The sequence below is a fragment of the Lolium perenne genome, chromosome 7 (genome assembly GCF_019359855.2).
Source record: "Lolium perenne isolate Kyuss_39 chromosome 7, Kyuss_2.0, whole genome shotgun sequence".
Lineage (NCBI taxonomy): Eukaryota > Viridiplantae > Streptophyta > Magnoliopsida > Poales > Poaceae > Lolium > Lolium perenne.
In genome coordinates, this window is record NC_067250.2 from 15,030,613 (window position 1) to 15,048,259 (window position 17,647).

At 46.2% G+C, this 17,647-nt stretch overlaps 1 protein-coding gene across 1 annotated transcript; it reads right to left on the reverse strand.

The window, feature by feature from the left end:
* Positions 1 to 2,704: 2,704 nt before the first annotated feature.
* On the reverse strand, positions 2,705 to 4,030 carry LOC139833513 (uncharacterized). The gene is made up of 2 exons (XM_071823808.1): positions 3,256 to 4,030; positions 2,705 to 3,223 (listed from the first exon to the last, which is right to left on the reverse strand). The coding sequence occupies exons 1-2, from the start codon at positions 4,024 to 4,026 to the stop codon at positions 2,735 to 2,737; spliced, it is 1,260 nt and encodes a 419-aa protein (XP_071679909.1). The 5' UTR covers positions 4,027 to 4,030; the 3' UTR covers positions 2,705 to 2,734.
* Between the last annotated feature and the right edge of the window lie 13,617 nt (positions 4,031 to 17,647).

Consider the following 17,647-nt stretch of genomic DNA (forward strand, 5'->3'; position numbering starts at 1 on the left):
TAGATTGTACTAGACAAGATTCCCGGTCAGACTTGGTGTAGAAATGGTTAACGAACGTCGGCAATGAAGGATGGAAGCGGCGACGGCAGGTTCCACTCAAGGAGGCAGCATTAACAAGCTGCCCAGATTGAACATGAGTGGGGACTAGGGAGGCACTGAGGCAGCTTCCCCGAGCACATCGCGGCCATGACGGAGCACTGCGGGCAGAGGTGTATGCATAGTAGCCTAATGAAGACCTGAATGAAACTGAACCTCCTGCAATATGTGATAAGGATGGCGAAATCAAAATTGGAATAAACTATTTTCTCAAGCACAAACATCATTTGTGTCAATCAGAACACGTGCTTTATGCTATGGTTTTGGAGCCTCTAGACCATCGACCTGTGTTTGGTTGTCTCGAGAGCATCATCGACATCGTCTTCACAATGTAACACCTCGACACCAGCTAAGACGGTGATGTGACAACCAGAATAATGAACATCTGAATATGTATCAATTCACAAAATTGTATGGTAAAATCGTAAGATGGTACTATACCTATCAGTATAATCATAACCATACTAATGGACACCTGAATGAAACTGAATCTCCAGCAAAATGTTAAAAACTGCCAAATTCAAAACAGGAATAAACCCCTCTCTCAAGCGCAACATTATTTGTGTCGGCCAGAACTCAGAACACATGCTCGATGCTATAGTTTTGGAGCCTGTAAACCAACAACATGTGCTTGATCATCCGGAGAGCAGCCTCGCCGTCGTCTTCACAACGTGACACCTCAACACCAGTCAAGACGGTGGTGTGGAAATAATATGCGTTCAGGACTTCAGGATACCTATAATATATTCTGTGTTCATCAAACAAGATGTTAAACTCACCTATCTTTTCACGTCGGTAAAGTGAAAATTGATACATGAGGGTTATTTGGCTCCTTCATTCCCCAAATACCAGTAGTTAAGTTTTTCCACGGACATATGCAGAGGGACCTTTTGTTTGAATAAACTGATGTATGGATATGAACTTCTTAACTGGTGCATGGCCTTCAGATGAAATGGAATGTTTCTCATTTCTAGCTCTTTAACAAATTTTTCACAATGAATTTGTAACTGATATGGGATGTCGCCCAATTGACATGCTAGTCCATAGTTGTAATGTAGTTGTTGATTGAATAGGCTAGTATTGCTTTTCAGTCAAGTATATAATTTGTAGCTTTGGAGTAGAAGGTTATAACAACGTATAGAAAACTCATACTGACATCTTCTTGTGTTATAAAGAGAGTGTAAGAACATTACATGAAAAGAAGTAAGTGGTCATCAATGGCAACCACATGCTTCCTGCCCATGTTGAACAACCAATGCATTCGTACACATTTTTCCTACTTTCGGAAACAAGTAATGAGACATTGTAGCATGTGCAACCAACAACCAAAACACATGTTATATAATACGGCGTAGAGCAAACTTGTGCGTAGTGCAAGAGAGAAAGCAAGTTATGAGAAGAGGGGAGAAAAGTGAATTGCCATCGATGAAAAGTGGAAACACAAAATGGTAGCAAATCGTGGGCTCGAGAAGGGTCAGGAAGTTAGTGGTCACATTGCAGGCATCTGAGCCTATGTACCAACTTATAAGTGTTGTTCTATAATAGTTCTTAACTATTGCTCAACAATATTATAGATTGTACTGGACAAGGTGCCCGGCCGGACTTGGTGACGAAATGACTCTCGCATGTCAGCAACAAATGATGGAGGTCGTGAGGGCAGGTTCCACTCGTGGAGACGGCATTAACAAGCTGGCCAGATTTAATGTGGGTGGAGACACTAGGGAGGCACCGAGGCAGCGTCCCCAAGCTATAGCGCGCACGCAAGAGAGCAATGAACACCTAGCTGAAACACAACGGGAATATACTCCTCTCTCTAGCGCAACATTATTTGTATCCATCAGAATCGACGTTTAAAGTAGTGCGCTATCTTAACGATATAGCGCGCTATAGAAGATTCATAGCACCCCCGATAATCACTATGCACTTTTAGCGCTAAATATAACTCATGCAAATAGCTCGCTCAATCCCGCTAAATCGCTAAACTGAAAAGAAAAACAACACTATTTCTCTTGTCAGATCATAAAATTTCAAGACTGCAATTTGAAAGCAGATGAATCTAGCTATGTACTAACTCGTTCCCGGTTTATTAGTTTTAGGTGTATCCCTTGAGTCGTAAATTTGAAAAAATTAATATTGTATAAGCTATATATTATTAAAAAAATGTGTTATATAATTTATATTACAAAGTCAAATTCACAACCTAAGATATATAAACCAGGGCGGAGAGGGAGCAATATGCATTTATGCGCTCTTTTTATTGCTACAATCATCATGATTTTTCAGTATACATTCATATATTCTTCCGGTAATATGGATTAATGATGCCTAACTTTTCGAAAAATTCTGTTTTAAGTGTTTTAAATAGCCGGCTACAGGCTATAGTCGCGGCCTCCTAAAACAGCTATAGCCCGGCTATAGTCTGGTTATAGCTGGCTATTTAAGAACTTTGACACCTTTTAGCGGACTAATGCAGTTAGCCGCACTATGCGGAAAATGTTATAGCGGGCTATAGACCGGCTATAGCTGGCTATTTAAAACTATGCTTTTTAGAAAAAATGACGTAGCTTTGCAATGAGATAGCTATAGCTTTCTTTGCGTCAGGAAAATACCACCGCTAATAGGCATAGCCAAACTTTGATCAGAACACGTGCTTGATGCTATGGTTTTGGAGCCTGTAAACCATCGATCTGTGCTTGGTCATCCGTACTGCATCCTCGCCGTCGTCTTCACAACGCGATACCTCAACACCGGTCAAGACGGTGATCTCTGCGTCCGTCTTCTTGCGCTTCACTGGCTCGAAGCACCTGGCCACGCAGAACCTGCCGGCACCTAGGTTCACCAGGTGCTCCGCGAACGGCAGCCAGCCGTTGCACCCCTCGGGCAGGCCGAGGTCGACATCCCAGCTGTGCCGCAACGCAGATGCAGGCCGCTCTGAGTCTTCCATGTCGGCGCTGGTGGCATTGGAGAGGTCCAGAGCGCAGAGAGAACCGTGGGGGCTCGAGGCCGAGAGGCCGAACCAGAGGCCGAGCTCAGGGACGAGCTCGGCCCTGCCGGCGAACGGCAGCAACCACTTACCGGCATGCCTCCACTCCTGCTCCGCTGTGTCGAAGGCATAGGTGCCGAGGGCCTCCGCCCCAGACGACACGCCTGGGTTACCGCGTAGGCCGGCATCTTATTCCTTGTCCTCCGGTACTCGGGGTCAGCGAGGAACGGCGGCGACTGGAGGGCGCGCCTGTACCACCGCCACCCCATCATGGCGTAGTACGGCCTGACCGGCGGGTGGGAGAGGTCGTCCCTGCGGTACACGAGGGCCTCGAAGCGGCAGGGGTCGTGGTTGGCCCAGGGGTTTGGTGCCAGGTCCATCACGTAGAGGCACGACTCACCCTCCGACGTGGTCGTGGAGAGGGTGGCGGTCTCCATCGCCACACGGATGCTGGAGCTAGGCATGGTCACGACGGACTTGGTGCCCGCGTCGTAAACCGCGGTGTGGCCGGAAGCGTCGGCGAAGTGGACTACGTCGTCGGCACTCCCGCTCTCTCCTCCTCCTCCCCCGTCTCCAAGTAACGAAGCGAACATGTGGTAGGCGGCGGGATCGCTGGAATCTCGCCCTCGCGACGCGGTAACCCAGGCGAAGGCTATCCCGAGGGTGGGGGATTCCTGGAAGTTGATCTCTGTCCTGGGCGGACGGTTGCAGAAGGTGGTCCCTGCTGCCGTCGTTGACGCCATGGTCGACACTCCTCCTGATCCACGATTCTTCTGGGTCTTCTTCGCGTTCGATTTGGCATCTGATAACGGCGCTGATTTCGTTGCTTCTTGCGCTGCAGCTGCTGATGGGTAGAAGAGGTGCTTGGAGGGGTCAAGGCGGCACAGGGAATAGATGCGGCTGCCGTACTCGCGCACCACCAGATTCAGAAACCGACGGCGACCCATCCTCTCCGGCCAGGAAGAAAGGCGCGCGGCGGAGAAGCAGCGAGAGACTATTAGGGCATCTCCAACCGCGCGATCCAAACCGCGCCCGCGCGTCCGTTTGGGTCGAGCCGGACAAAAACGCGGCCCAGCGCGCGGACCTATCCCTAAAACGGATGGCCGCGGCGTCCGGGACGACCCAAACCCGACCCAAATCTGGGACGAGTTTGCGTGGCCGCGGACGCCGGATGCTGGTCGCTCGCGTCCTCCCCTTGTCCGCCCCTGGCCCGCCTGTCTGTCTCCCAAAACACACCCAGTCCACTCCACTCCCAAAACCTAGAGATGGCCGACGAAGCGACTGCCGCCGCCACCGCCACCATCGGAGACGAGGCACAGGTCGCGGCCGTTGCCGGTCCTCCCTTGGCGGAGGCTCCTCAACTGGCCGGGCCGGTGGTCGTGGAGCCCGGGCCGGCGACGAAGAAGGCGAAGGCCGACCTCACCACGGAGCCGAGGAAGATCGAGAGCAAGAAGAGGGCCGACCGCCGCAGGGCGCTCGACCAAAGGAAGAGGGATATCGCTGCCGCGGAGGAGCGGCAGCGGGCGGCGGAGCAGCTTCTCCAACTGAAGACGGAGGCCAAGGCGGACGTCTTGCAAGAGCATGCCATGCTCTTTTATGGCCACCATGCGCTCGCTCAGCACTTGATCCTCCCTGCCGCCGACACGGCCTCGGGGGGGAGCTCGGCCTCGTCCGTGACCCGGCCCCTTCCTCCAATGTCAACATCCCTGCAGGTAGCCCCGTTTGGGTACACGCCCGGCGCGCACGAATTGGGGACGCAGTCGGCGCGGTACGCGTACCCGTCACGGGATGGGTCACCGGAGGTGGGCGAGTTGTTCACGGGGCCGTCTCCTTCGTCCATTGACCTGAACCGTGCGCCGGCGAACTCCAAAGGCCCCAAGAACATGGGAGCAGCAGCGATGGCCGGCGCACGGAACCTGCTCGACGATTTGTCCACCGTGCAGGCCCCTCCGGTGTACACGCAGCCAATGCCGACCACCATGCCCTCTGCTTCGACCGAGCAGGCTCCCTAGCCACCTCCCGTTGACACACATCAGGACAGCACTGCCTGTCCCGGCAGCATTAACATCGAGGAGGAGCCGTTGTTCGCTCAGGAATTGACGCAAGCCGCAGCTGCACAAGCTCGAGGTCGCCGCTTAAGCAAACGAACCAGCAACTACACGGAGAAGGAGGACAAGGTGTTGGTCGAAGGATGGTTGACCATCGGGCAAGATCCATTGACGGATGCCGAGCAGAAGGGGACCGCATTCTGGCGCCGGATCTATGAATACTTTCATGAGCATAGCAAATACGGACTGGAGCCATTTGAGAGCGACCGCAGCGACATATCGCTCCAAAAGAGGTGGGGAACAATTCAAACGGAATGCAACAAATTCCAGGCGGCGTATGATCACGTGAAGCGACTACCCGTTAGCGGCATTGGCATCAAGGACTTGGTATGATTCTTATCGTTCTTGTCTCGCTTATTCTTCCAACGTTTGCACATATGTTTATCGTTCTTGTCTCGCTTTGCTCTAGACGTGGCAAGCTTTGGATTGGTACAAATCGGTCAATGGAGAAAAGATCTTTGCCTTCCCTCATTGTTGGAAGATACTCACAGCCACCCCCAAGTTTCAGGAGGGGTACGACGGGTACATGGCGACCTTGACTGGCAACAAGACCGCCAAAGATGCGACGGTCATTGACCTTGATGGTGGCCAGCCTTGCGGTAGCTCCACTTCTCGTGCAAGTCGTCCTCGCGGCCACAAGGCAACCAAAGCCGACTTGAAGCGTGATGCCTCGTCCATGTTATTGTTTGGCACTTCGAAGGAGCTGCATGCCGATAGAGAGGTGTCCACGGACAAGAGGGATGAGAGAAGGCGCCGGGAGAAAGATGAGGACATGAAGAACTACTTCGATGTCCAAAAGAAGAAGTTTGAGATAGAAGAGGTCAAGGCCAAGACCAAAGCTAGAGAAATTGAGCTCAAAGAGATAGAAATTGAGCTCACAGCACTGACAAGGGCCCAAGAGGTGGAGTTGAAGGCGAAGGAAGTTGAGCTCAAACGCCAAGCCGAGGACAACCTGATCATGAACGCCGACTTGACCAACATGAGCGAGGCGAAGAGAGCTTGGTTCGAGAAGAGGCAGAAGGAGATCCTAGAGCGTCCAAATTGAGTTGACAATCTCAATTTGTAATTTTTATATTTGTTCGAACTATGGCACATTTTATTTCTTCATCATGCAACATTTTATTTGATATTGTTTTATGCTATTTGATATTATTCTATAATTGTTACATATTATTTCTATATTTGTTACATATTATTTATAAGTATGTGTGGCCAGATGGCCTATTTCCCAAAGAAATAGGCCAAGTGGCCAAATGGGTGGCCGCTGCGTTGGGCGCAGTGTGCGACCCAAACAGACTCGCGGACGCGGAGCGCTGTCCGCGTGTCGGCCGGCCACGCAAACGGCCCAAAACGGACGGTCCAGCATGTCCATTTGGATCGCGCGGTTGGAGATGCCCTTAGGATCTAAAACTAACCCAGTTGTTGGTATCAGCAAAACCCTAGTTTGCTTCTTTGTCCGTTTGTCCATGTGCGTTGCGGCTGCCTAGAAAAAAAAAATCTGATTTGCAAATTGCTCGGTCGGATCGCCGTGTGTTTATCTTTTTTTTTTTCAAACCTGCCCTCTACCAGGGTCCCCTATCTCTCGCTTCTATACATGACCATGGGCAGCCCGGCTCGAGGCCCGGCTCAAAAATCACAGCCCCATGCCTGACAATGTTGGTTGGACATCCAGGTCGGGCTTGGGTAGCCTGAAACAACATTTAACGAAGCGGTCCATCCCGCAGACCAACGGGCTTTTGGTTAGACCGAGCCAGGCACAGGCCCGATTTTACTCTACCATGACCGATGCAGCCGCCCTCGCCCGATCGCCTCGCGCCGCATGTGAAGTGAGCTGCTGCCCAATGCGGAGCGCACATGGGCGAGACCGCTAGTTTCAAAAAAAAAAAAAAAAAACATGGGCGAGACCGCTTGCTATTAGCGATAGATACTACTCGGGGTCCTATAGGGCGCTCAAAGCGGTGCGCCCCCTGTGCTTCCGTGATTGACGAGTACGCCATAAAGGGTACCTCACAACGTGTAGAGAGATGGACGGAAGACGGTTTGACACGAGCTACCGAGCTTCAATTCTCACAACGGCGATGAGATCATATGTGTTGCTATAATTCACTCGAAGGCACATTATAATATAACGAGAGGATTGGTTCTATCTCAAGACCTACTAGGATCCGACTCATAAATGTGCCAAGAATCTAGGGTTCACATGGAGTACTCCAGGTCGAACACTACAAGCTTCATCCTAATACGAGGTACATCTTGATGTGCACGTAAAGATCCAGCTAACATATGTTGTTATGGATCCGACTAGGGTCACCAATACTGGACTCCCCACCTTGGTCCATTATTAACTGGGGCGCTCGGTTAGGCCATAGGCCAAGCCACCGTCTATGGGTCACCCAAACTTGCCGGTATAGAACAACATCGTGGCTATATATACCCACTTAGCATATCCCCAACACGCTCGCACGTGCTCCATTGGGGCGCATCCCACTGATCTATTTCCCCCATTTTTTGGGGTTTCAAAATTTGAACTTATTAAATATGAGCATTTTCTAAATTTGAATATTTTTAAAATTTGAAATTCTTTGAAATTTGATTTTTTTAAAGATTTAACATTTTTATCTGGAAATTTTACAAACCTTAAATTTTTAAAAACCTGAAAAAATGGAATGGAACATTTTTTGAAAAAACTTACTGTTTCAAATTGAATATTTAAAAAAAATTAACATTAAAAACGCAAAAGACCATGAAACATCATAGAAATAGGAAAAAAAAGGGATGGAAGGAGCGAACCTCGATATATGGACCAGCCCCATACCCCGAGCAAGGGTGTGCAACACGGTGGCAGCCGCACATTACGACATATATGGGATTTTCCTCTACCCTGATCGATGCAGCCGCCCTCGTCCGATCGTCTCGGCGCTGCATGCCCTCAACTCCAAGCAGGCCCACTTTCTCGCCCCGCGGAGGCCTTTGCTGATCGGGAGTCTGGCCGAGAGTAGCCACAAGAGCTTTTGGCTGTTCTTGTACGCGACAACATGGAGGATGGAGTTTTTTGTTGAAAAATCTAATTGTTGGTGAAACTAATGCCTCATCAAACCCTCTAGTGTTGCTATTTCAAAATCTTACCCCCAGGTTCAATGCTAATGAGTATAGAGCCGAAATTGTGCAGGTTGAGCCAAGAAATTTCATTAGAAACAGGCTCATGGGTTCGGTGTCGATTGGCATCGACCTGGCTTTGGCATCTCCTGTGGCGCATACCATCCTTCATGCACTATTTTGTATCCATTCTCGCTTGCGCCAAACCTAGGGGTTAGATTGTGATCATCCGGGGTTAGATGATGCATTAGTTCCAAGGGTCAAATTTGTCAAAAAAAATACAAGTATGATATCGCATTTGCAGCTGGATTAGATGGTTTTTTTTAGTATCGAGGTGTTATCTCCATTGTTTCGAGCCAACAAACCCGTGCGTGCATTCATATGTCTACCTTGGTCTTTAATCGAATAAGCACAGAGACCTTCTACCTTCTGATAAAGACATCTTTACCACACTACTACCTCTGTCATTACCAAATGAAGATGAAGCTGCTATAAAGCTCAAGTCCAATGAAGTTCAGATTGGACCTATTACAAGGGCTCGTGCGAAGCTACTTAAACAACAGGTGACCTTGTTCCAAAACGATACTGTGATTGATGAGAACTTTATACTGCATAAGTCCTATTATTTATGTATAATCAGGTATGAAAAGGAGACAAGCATCGCACGAGAAGGAGAGGAGCAGTTGGACGTGAAGATGGACGTGAAGCTGGACATGGAGCTGAACATGAAGATACCCCATGGACGCGCGAGGGAGGAGCGGGAGTGATACGTCTCCGACGTATCGATAATTTCTTATGTTTCATGCCACATTATTGATGATATCTACATGTTTTATGCATACTTTATGTCATATTTATGCGTTTTCCGGAACTAACCTATTGACGAGATGCCGAAGTGCCAGTTCCTGTTTTCTGCTGTTTTTGTTTTCAGAAATCCTAGTAAGGAAATATTCTCGGAATTGGACGAAATCAACGCCCAGGGGCCTATTTTCACACGAAGCTTCCAGAACACCCGAGAGTCACCAGAGGGGGGCCACAGGGGCCCCAGATGACAGGCTGGCGCGGCCAGAGGGGGGGCCGCGCTGCCTTAGTGTCTGGTGGCCCCACAAGCCCCCTGACGTCGCCCTTCCGCCTACTTAAAGCCTCCGTCGCGAAAACCCTATGACGATCGACAAAACCGGCAAAAACCTTCCAGAGCCGCCGCCATAGCGAAGCCAAGATCTGGGGGACAGGAGTCTCTGTTCCGGCACGCCGCCGGGATGGGGAAGTGCCCCCGGAAGGCTTCTCCATCGACATCACCGCCATCTCCATCAACGCTGCTGTCTCCCATGAGGAGGGAGTAGTTCTCCATCGAGGCTCGAGGCTGTACCGGTAGCTATGTGGTTAATCTCTCTCCTATGTACTTCAATACAATAATCTCATGAGCTGCCTTACATGATTGAGATTCATATGATGATGCTTGTAATCTAGATGTCATTATGCTAGTCAAGTGGGTTTTACTTATGTGATCTCCGGAGACTCCTTGTCCCACGTGTGTAAAGGTGACAGTGTGTGCACCGTGTGGGTCTCTTAGGCTATATTTCACAGAATACTTATTCACTGTTATGAATGGCATAGTGAAGTGCTTATTTATATCTCTTTATGATTGCAATGTCTTTTGTATCACAATTTATCTGTGTGCTACTCTAGTGATGTTATTAAAGTAGTTTATTCCTCCTGCACGGTGTAATGGTGACAGTGTGTGCATCGTGTAGTACTTGGCGTAGGCTATGATTGTGATCTCTTGTAGATTATGAAGTTAACTATTGCTATGATGGTATTGATGTGATCTATTCCTCCTTTCGTAGCGTGAAGGTGACAGTGTGCATGCTATGTTAGTACTTGGTTTGGTTATGTTGATCTGTCATGCACTCTAAGGTTATTTAAATATGAACATCGAATATTGTGGAGCTTGTTAACTCCGGCATTGAGGGTTCGTGTAATCCTACACAGTTAGTGGTGTTCATCATCCAACAAGAGGGTGTAGAGTCTAGCATCTATTTATTTATTCTGTTATGTGATCAATGTTGAGAGTGTCCACTAGTGAAAGTATAATCCCTAGGCCTTGTTCCTAAATACTGCTATCGCTGCTTGTTTACTGTTCTACTGCATTTGTACTGCCTGCCATATTACCACCATCAACCACACGCCAGTCCTGGGCAAAGCACTTTTCTGGCACTGTTACTACTGCTCATATATATTCATACCACCTGTATTTCACTATCTCTTCACCGAACGAGTGCACCTATTAGGTGTGTTGGGGACACAAGAGACTTCTTGCTTTGTGGTTGCAGGGTTGCATGAGAGGGATATCTTTGACCTCTTCCTCCCTGAGTTCGATAAACCTTGGGTGATCCACTTAAGGGAAACTTGCTGCTGTTCTACAAACCTCTGCTCTTGGAGGCTCAACACTGTCTACAGGAAAAGGAGGGGGCGTAGACATCAAGCTATTTTCTGGCGCCGTTGCCGGGGAGGAAAGGTAAAAGGCACTCATACTCCGGTCCCAGGTAAAGTACTTTTCTGGCGCCATTGTGTGTGTGCTCGAAGCTATTTCCTTTAGATCCTGCAATTGCATCTTTTTGTTTCTTGTTTACACTAGTTTGGCATAATGGATAACAATGAGCTTCTTGTTCTATTTCCTGATTTAAGACATGGATGGTTTGATCCGAAAATTAAAAAACCCATGGAACATATTAGCATGAACACATTGAACACCATTGTTGCTAATGCTATGGAAAATTCTAAGCTTGGGGAAGCTGGCTTTGATGAGCATGATCTTTTTAGTCCCCCAGGCATTGAGGAGAAAATTTACTTTGATGATACTTTACCTCCTATTTATGATGATTATAATGATAGTAGCCTTTTGGTGTCGCCTGTTATGGAGGATAAATTTGATTATGATTACAATATGCCTCCTATATTTGATGATGAGAATAATAATGATAGCTACTTTGTTGAATTTGCTCCCACTACAACTAATAAAATTGATTATTCTTATGTGGAGAGTAATAATTTTATGCATGAGACTCATGATAGGAATGCTTTATGTGATAGTTATATTGTTGAATTTGCTCATGATGCTACTGGACATTATTATGAGAGAGGAAAATATGGTTGTAGAAATTTTCATGTTACTAAAACACCTCTCTATATGCTGAAAATCTTGAAGCTGCACTTGTTTTATCTTTCTATGCTTGTTGCATTATGCTTCATGAACTTGTTTATTTACAAGATTCCCTTTCATAGGAAGCATGTTAGACTTAAATTTGTTTTGAATTTGCCTCTTGATGCTCTCTTTTGCTACAACTCTTATTTCTTGCGAGTGCATCATTAAAACTGCTGAGCCCATCTTAATGGCTATAAAGAAAGAACTTCTTGGGAGATAACCCATGTGTTTATTTTGCTACAGTACTTTTGTTTTATATTTGAGTTTTGGAAGTTGTTACTACTATAGCAACCTCTCCTTATCTTAGTTTTATTGCATTGTTGTGCCAAGTAAAGTCTTTGATAGTAGAGTTGATACTAGATTTGGATTGTTGCGCAGTAACAGATTTCTTGCTGTCACGAATTTGGGTTGAATTCTATGTAGGTAACTCAGAAAATTATGACAATTTACGTGAGTGATCCTCAGATATGTACGCAACTTTCATTAAATTTGAGCATTTTCATCTGAGCAAGTATGGTGCCTCTTTAAAATTCGTCTTTACGGACTGTTCTGTTTTGACAGATTCTGCCTTTTATTTCGCATTGCCTCTTTTGCTATGTTGGATGGATTTCTTTATTCCGTTGACTTCCAGTAGCTTTGTGCAATGTACAGAAGTGTTAAGAATGATTGTGTCACCTCTGAACATGTGAAATTTTTGGTTATGCACTAACCCTCTAATGAGTTTGTTTCGAGTTTGGTGTGGAGGAAGTTTTCAAGGGTCAAGAGAGGAGGATGATATACAATATGATCAAGGAGAGTGAAAGCTCTAAGCTTAGGGATGCCCAGGTGGTTCACCCCTGCATATATCAAGAAGACTCAAGCGTCTAAGCTCGGGGATGCCCAAGGCATCCCCTTCTTCATCGACAACATTATCAGGTTCCTCCCTTGAAACTATATTTTTATTCGGTCACATCTTATGTACTTTGCTTGGAGCGTCTGTTTGTTTTTGTTTTCTGTTTTGTTTGAATAAAATGGATCCTAGCATTCATTGTGTGGGAGAGATACACGCTCCGCTGTTGCATATGGACAAATATGTCCTTAGGCTTTACTCATAGTATTCATGGCGAAATTTTCTTCTTCGTTAAATTGTTATATGGTTGGAATTGGAAAATGATACATGTAGTAATTGCTAAAATGTCTTGGATAATGTGATACTTGGCAATTGTTGTGCTCATGTTTAAGCTCTTGCATCATATACTTTGCACCTATTGATGAAGAAGTACATAGAGCATGCTAAAATTTGGTTTGCATAATTGATCTCTCTAAGGTCTAGATAATTTCTAGTATTGAGTTTGAACAACAAGGAAGACGGTATAGAGTCTTATAATGTTTACAATATGTCTTTTATGTGAGTTTTGCTGCACCGCTTCATCCTTGTGTTTGTTTCAAACAACCTTGCTAGCCTAGCCTTGTATCGAGAGGGAATACTTCTCATGCATCCAAAATCCTTGAGCCAACCACTATGCCATTTGTGTCCACCATACCTACCTACTACATGGTATTTCTCCGCCATTCCAAAGTAAATTGCTTGAGTGCTACCTTTAAAATTTCCATTCTTCACCTTTACAATATATAGCTCATGGGACAAATAGCTTAAAAAACTATCGTGGTATTGAATATGTACTTATGCATCTTATCTCTTATAAGTTGCTTGTTGTGGGATAACCATGTTCCTGGGGACGCCATCAACTATTTCTTTGTTGAATATCATGTGAGTTTCTATGCATGTTCGCCTTGTCTTAAGTAAGAGTGATTTATCATGATCAAATGGTTTGAGTATGCATATTGTTAGAGAAGAACATTGGGCCGCTAACTAAAGCCATGATCCATGGTGGAAGTTTCAGTTTGGACAACAAACCTCAATCTCTTATGAGAATATTATCTGTTGTTGAATGCTTATGCATTAAAGAGGAGTCCATTATCTGTTGTCTATGTTGTCCCGGTATGGATGTCTAAGTTGAGAATAACCAAAAGCGAGAAATCCAATGCGAGCTTTCTCCTTAGACCTTTGTACAAAGGCATAGAGGTACCCCTTTGTGACACTTGGTTGAAACATGTGCTATGCTATGATAATCCATGTAAATCCAAGCTAATTAGGACAAGGTGCGGGCACTATTGGTATACTATGCATGAGGCTTGCAACTTGTAGGATATAATTTACATAACACATATGCTTTATTACTACCGTTGACAAAATTGTTTCTTGTTTTCAAAATCAAAGCTCTAGCACAAATATCGCAATCGATGCTTTCCTCTTTGAAGGACCTTTCTTTTACTTTTATGTTGAGTCAGTTCACCTATTTCTCTCCACCTCAAGAAGCAAACAGTTGCGTGAACTGTGCATTGATTCCTACATACTTGCATATTGCACTTGTTATATTGCTTTGCATTGACAAATATCCATGAGATATACATGTTATAAGTTGAAAGCAACCGCTGAAACTTAATCTTCCTTTGTGTTGTTTCAATGCCTCTACTATGAATTATTGCTTTATGAGTTAACTCTTATGTAAGACTTATTGATGCTTGTCTTGAAGTACTATTCATGAAAAGTCTTTGCTTTATGATTCAATTGTTTACTCATGTCATTACCATTGTTTTGATCGCTGCATTCATTACATATGCTTACAGTAGTATGATCAAGGTTATGATGGCATGACACTCCAGAAATTATCTTTGTTATCGTTTACCTGCTCAGGACGAGCAGGAACTAAGCTTGGGGATGCTGATACGTCTCCGACGTATCGATAATTTCTTATGTTCCATGCCACATTATTGATGATATCTACATGTTTTATGCATACTTTATGTCACATTTATGCGTTTTCCGGAACTAACCTATTGACGAGATGCCGAAGTGCCAGTTCCTGTTTTCTGCTGTTTTTGGTTTCAGAAATCCTAGTAAGGAAATATTCTCGGAATTGGACGAAATCAACGCCCAGGGGCCTATTTTCACACGAAGCTTCCAGAACACCCGAGAGTCGCCAGAGGGGGGCCACAGGGGCCCCAGATGACAGGCTGGCGCGGCCAGAGGGGGGGCCGCGCCGCCTTAGTGTCTGGTGGCCCCACAAGCCCCCTGACGTCGCCCTTCCGCCTACTTAAAGCCTCCGTCGCGAAAACCCTATGACGATCGACGAAACCCGCAAAAACCTTCCAGAGCCGCCGCCATCGCGAAGCCAAGATCTGGGGGGACAGGAGTCTCTGTTCCGGCACGCCGCCGGGACGGGGAAGTGCCCCCGGAAGGCTTCTCCATCGACATCACCGCCATCTCCATCAACGCTGCTGTCTCCCATGAGGAGGGAGTAGTTCTCCATCGAGGCTCGGGGCTGTACCGGTAGCTATGTGGTTAATCTCTCTCCTATGTACTTCAATACAATAATCTCACGAGCTGCCTTACATGATTGAGATTCATATGATGATGCTTGTAATCTAGATGTCATTATGCTAGTCAAGTGGGTTTTACTTATGTGATCTCCGGAGACTCCTTGTCCCACGTGTGTAAAGGTGACAGTGTGTGCACCGTGTGGGTCTCTTAGGCTATATTTCACAGAATACTTATTCACTGTTATGAATGGCATAGTGAAGTGCTTATTTATATCTCTTTATGATTGCAATGTGTTTTGTATCACAATTTATCTGTGTGCTACTCTAGTGATGTTATTAAAGTAGTTTATTCCTCCTGCACGGTGTAATGGTGACAGTGTGTGCATCGTGTAGTACTTGGCGTAGGCTATGATTGTGATCTCTTGTAGATTATGAAGTTAACTATTGCTATGATGGTATTGATGTGATCTATTCCTCCTTTCGTAGCGTGAAGGTGACAGTGTGCATGCTATGTTAGTACTTGGTTTGGTTATGTTGATCTGTCATGCACTCTAAGGTTATTTAAATATGAACATCGAATATTGTGGAGCTTGTTAACTCCGGCATTGAGGGTTCGTGTAATCCTACACAGTTAGTGGTGTTCATCATCCAACAAGAGGGTGTAGAGTCTAGCATCTATTTATTTATTCTGTTATGTGATCAATGTTGAGAGTGTCCACTAGTGAAAGTATAATCCCTAGGCCTTGTTCCTAAATACTGCTATCGCTGCTTGTTTACTGTTCTACTGCATTTGTACTGCATGCCATATTACCACCATCAACCACACGCCAGTCCTGGGCAAAGCACTTTTCTGGCACTGTTACTACTGCTCATATATATTCATACCACTTGTATTTCACTATCTCTTCGCCGAACTAGTGCACCTATTAGGTGTGTTGGGGACACAAGAGACTTCTTGCTTTGTTGTTGCAGGGTTGCATGAGAGGGATATCTTTGACCTCTTCCTCCCTGAGTTCGATAAACCTTGGGTGATCCACTTAAGGGAAACTTGCTGCTGTTCTACAAACCTCTGTTCTTGGAGGCCCAACACTGTCTACAGGAAAAGGAGGGGGCGTAGACATCAGGGAGGCATGCGCGAGAGGAGAAGCCAAAGGCCAGGCCGGTCCAGCACCCGGTCAGACCGGCCGCCACGCCGGCGCGCCCGGTCCCTGGCCCGGTCCAACCAGGCGGCACGCCGGATCCGGCCCGGCGCCAACCGGACGATAAACTGATGCCAACAGGGAGGGTTACTGCCTGACAATTCACCCACTTGGTCAGCACCCGGTCCCTGGCCCGGTTTGAACCGGCCAGCCCGGTCCCAGGCCCGGTCGACCGGTCCCCAGACCGGCCGTGTCTGAGTCTGTCTCGACCAGATCTATTCTGGGTCGGTTATTTTCGTACTTTTTCGACCTGAGGTCGTCCCGGACGCCTATATAAGTGCCCAGGATGCCCCCAAAGTTACTTTAGACCATGTTTAAGATAAACCCTAGTTCTTAGTTGTTTGCTCTGCAAAACTATTGAATCTCCTACATCATATTGCTTGATATTGGTGTAGATCTGAAAGTCTTGTGTAATCTGCTGTTCCATTGGGAATTAGAAGGTTGCAACTTACTGCTTCGTGGTCGGCGGCTACGTGCGCAAGTGTGTGGAGTTGCGAATATCTTGCAGGGTTGAGAGCTGTTGCATTGGCGACAGGGACCAATCGAGAGATCTCGTTGCGTCATACAAGTTATCATCCACTTCATCATCTGTGTTTCTCCGCTGTGTTCATCCCGCGATCATCATCACCACCGTTGCTTACTAAGAAGATCGGGCCACCCTTTATCATCTTGGTATCAGATTTCAGCGTTTCCTCGGTAAGCCATCCACAATCCACCCTATAGTTGAGTTGTGAGTGTTTCCTATCCAAAAAAATCCATAAAAAGTTAGGGTTAGGGTTTGTCATAGCCTTAGATTGCACTAATTTCGAGTTTTAGTTGCTTTTCGTAGTTGTTTTTGTGTATCTTTTTCTTCCATCTAGTTGTTAGGGTTTGAGTCTCTACTATCATCTAGTTTTAGTTTTTGTTACTCCGAGTCCACATAGCATACAGTGTGTTTGTCCAAACCATAGCCACAGTCTTTTGATATAAGTGACTAGGAACTTCCCCAGAAGAGACTAGTTTTACCGCTCAACAGGCTGCTCATTAGGGTTTTGGTGCTTTTGCATTATCTGTTGGCCGTGTTATCAAGGAGTTGTGTCATAATAAAAAAAACAGAAAATGGAAAAGAAGCAAAAAGAGCTACATAGTTGCATGTTCTACAAAATTCCAAAAATAAAAGTGAAGTGCTAGGAGAATCAAGTGAAGGACTAAGTTTACTTTACTGCACCTGTAGTTGAGCAATCTTGTGCCTGTCTCGTTTAGCTTTGCTAGCATCTCTCTAGTGCATTGCAACCTTTCCTACATATAGTTGCATTGCCACATTTATCGCATTGTGTGAGTATCATTGGTTGTCTACGGTCAGCGCTAGAGCTTGTTATTGGTGCAAATAGGTAGCCCACCTACTAACCATGTCTGCTAGTGATGAGAAAATTGTTAACCAAGAGAACAAGAACTCTGCGGATTTGATGACATGGAGGGAGTATGAGGCTCTTCGTAATGAGATGCGACGTGAATTCCGCACTCAGGATGACGAGCTTAGGGGAACGGTCCGAGGGATCTCCCAGAAGTTGGATACTACATGTGAGACCGTGATGGCGTGTAACTCACACGTTCGTTG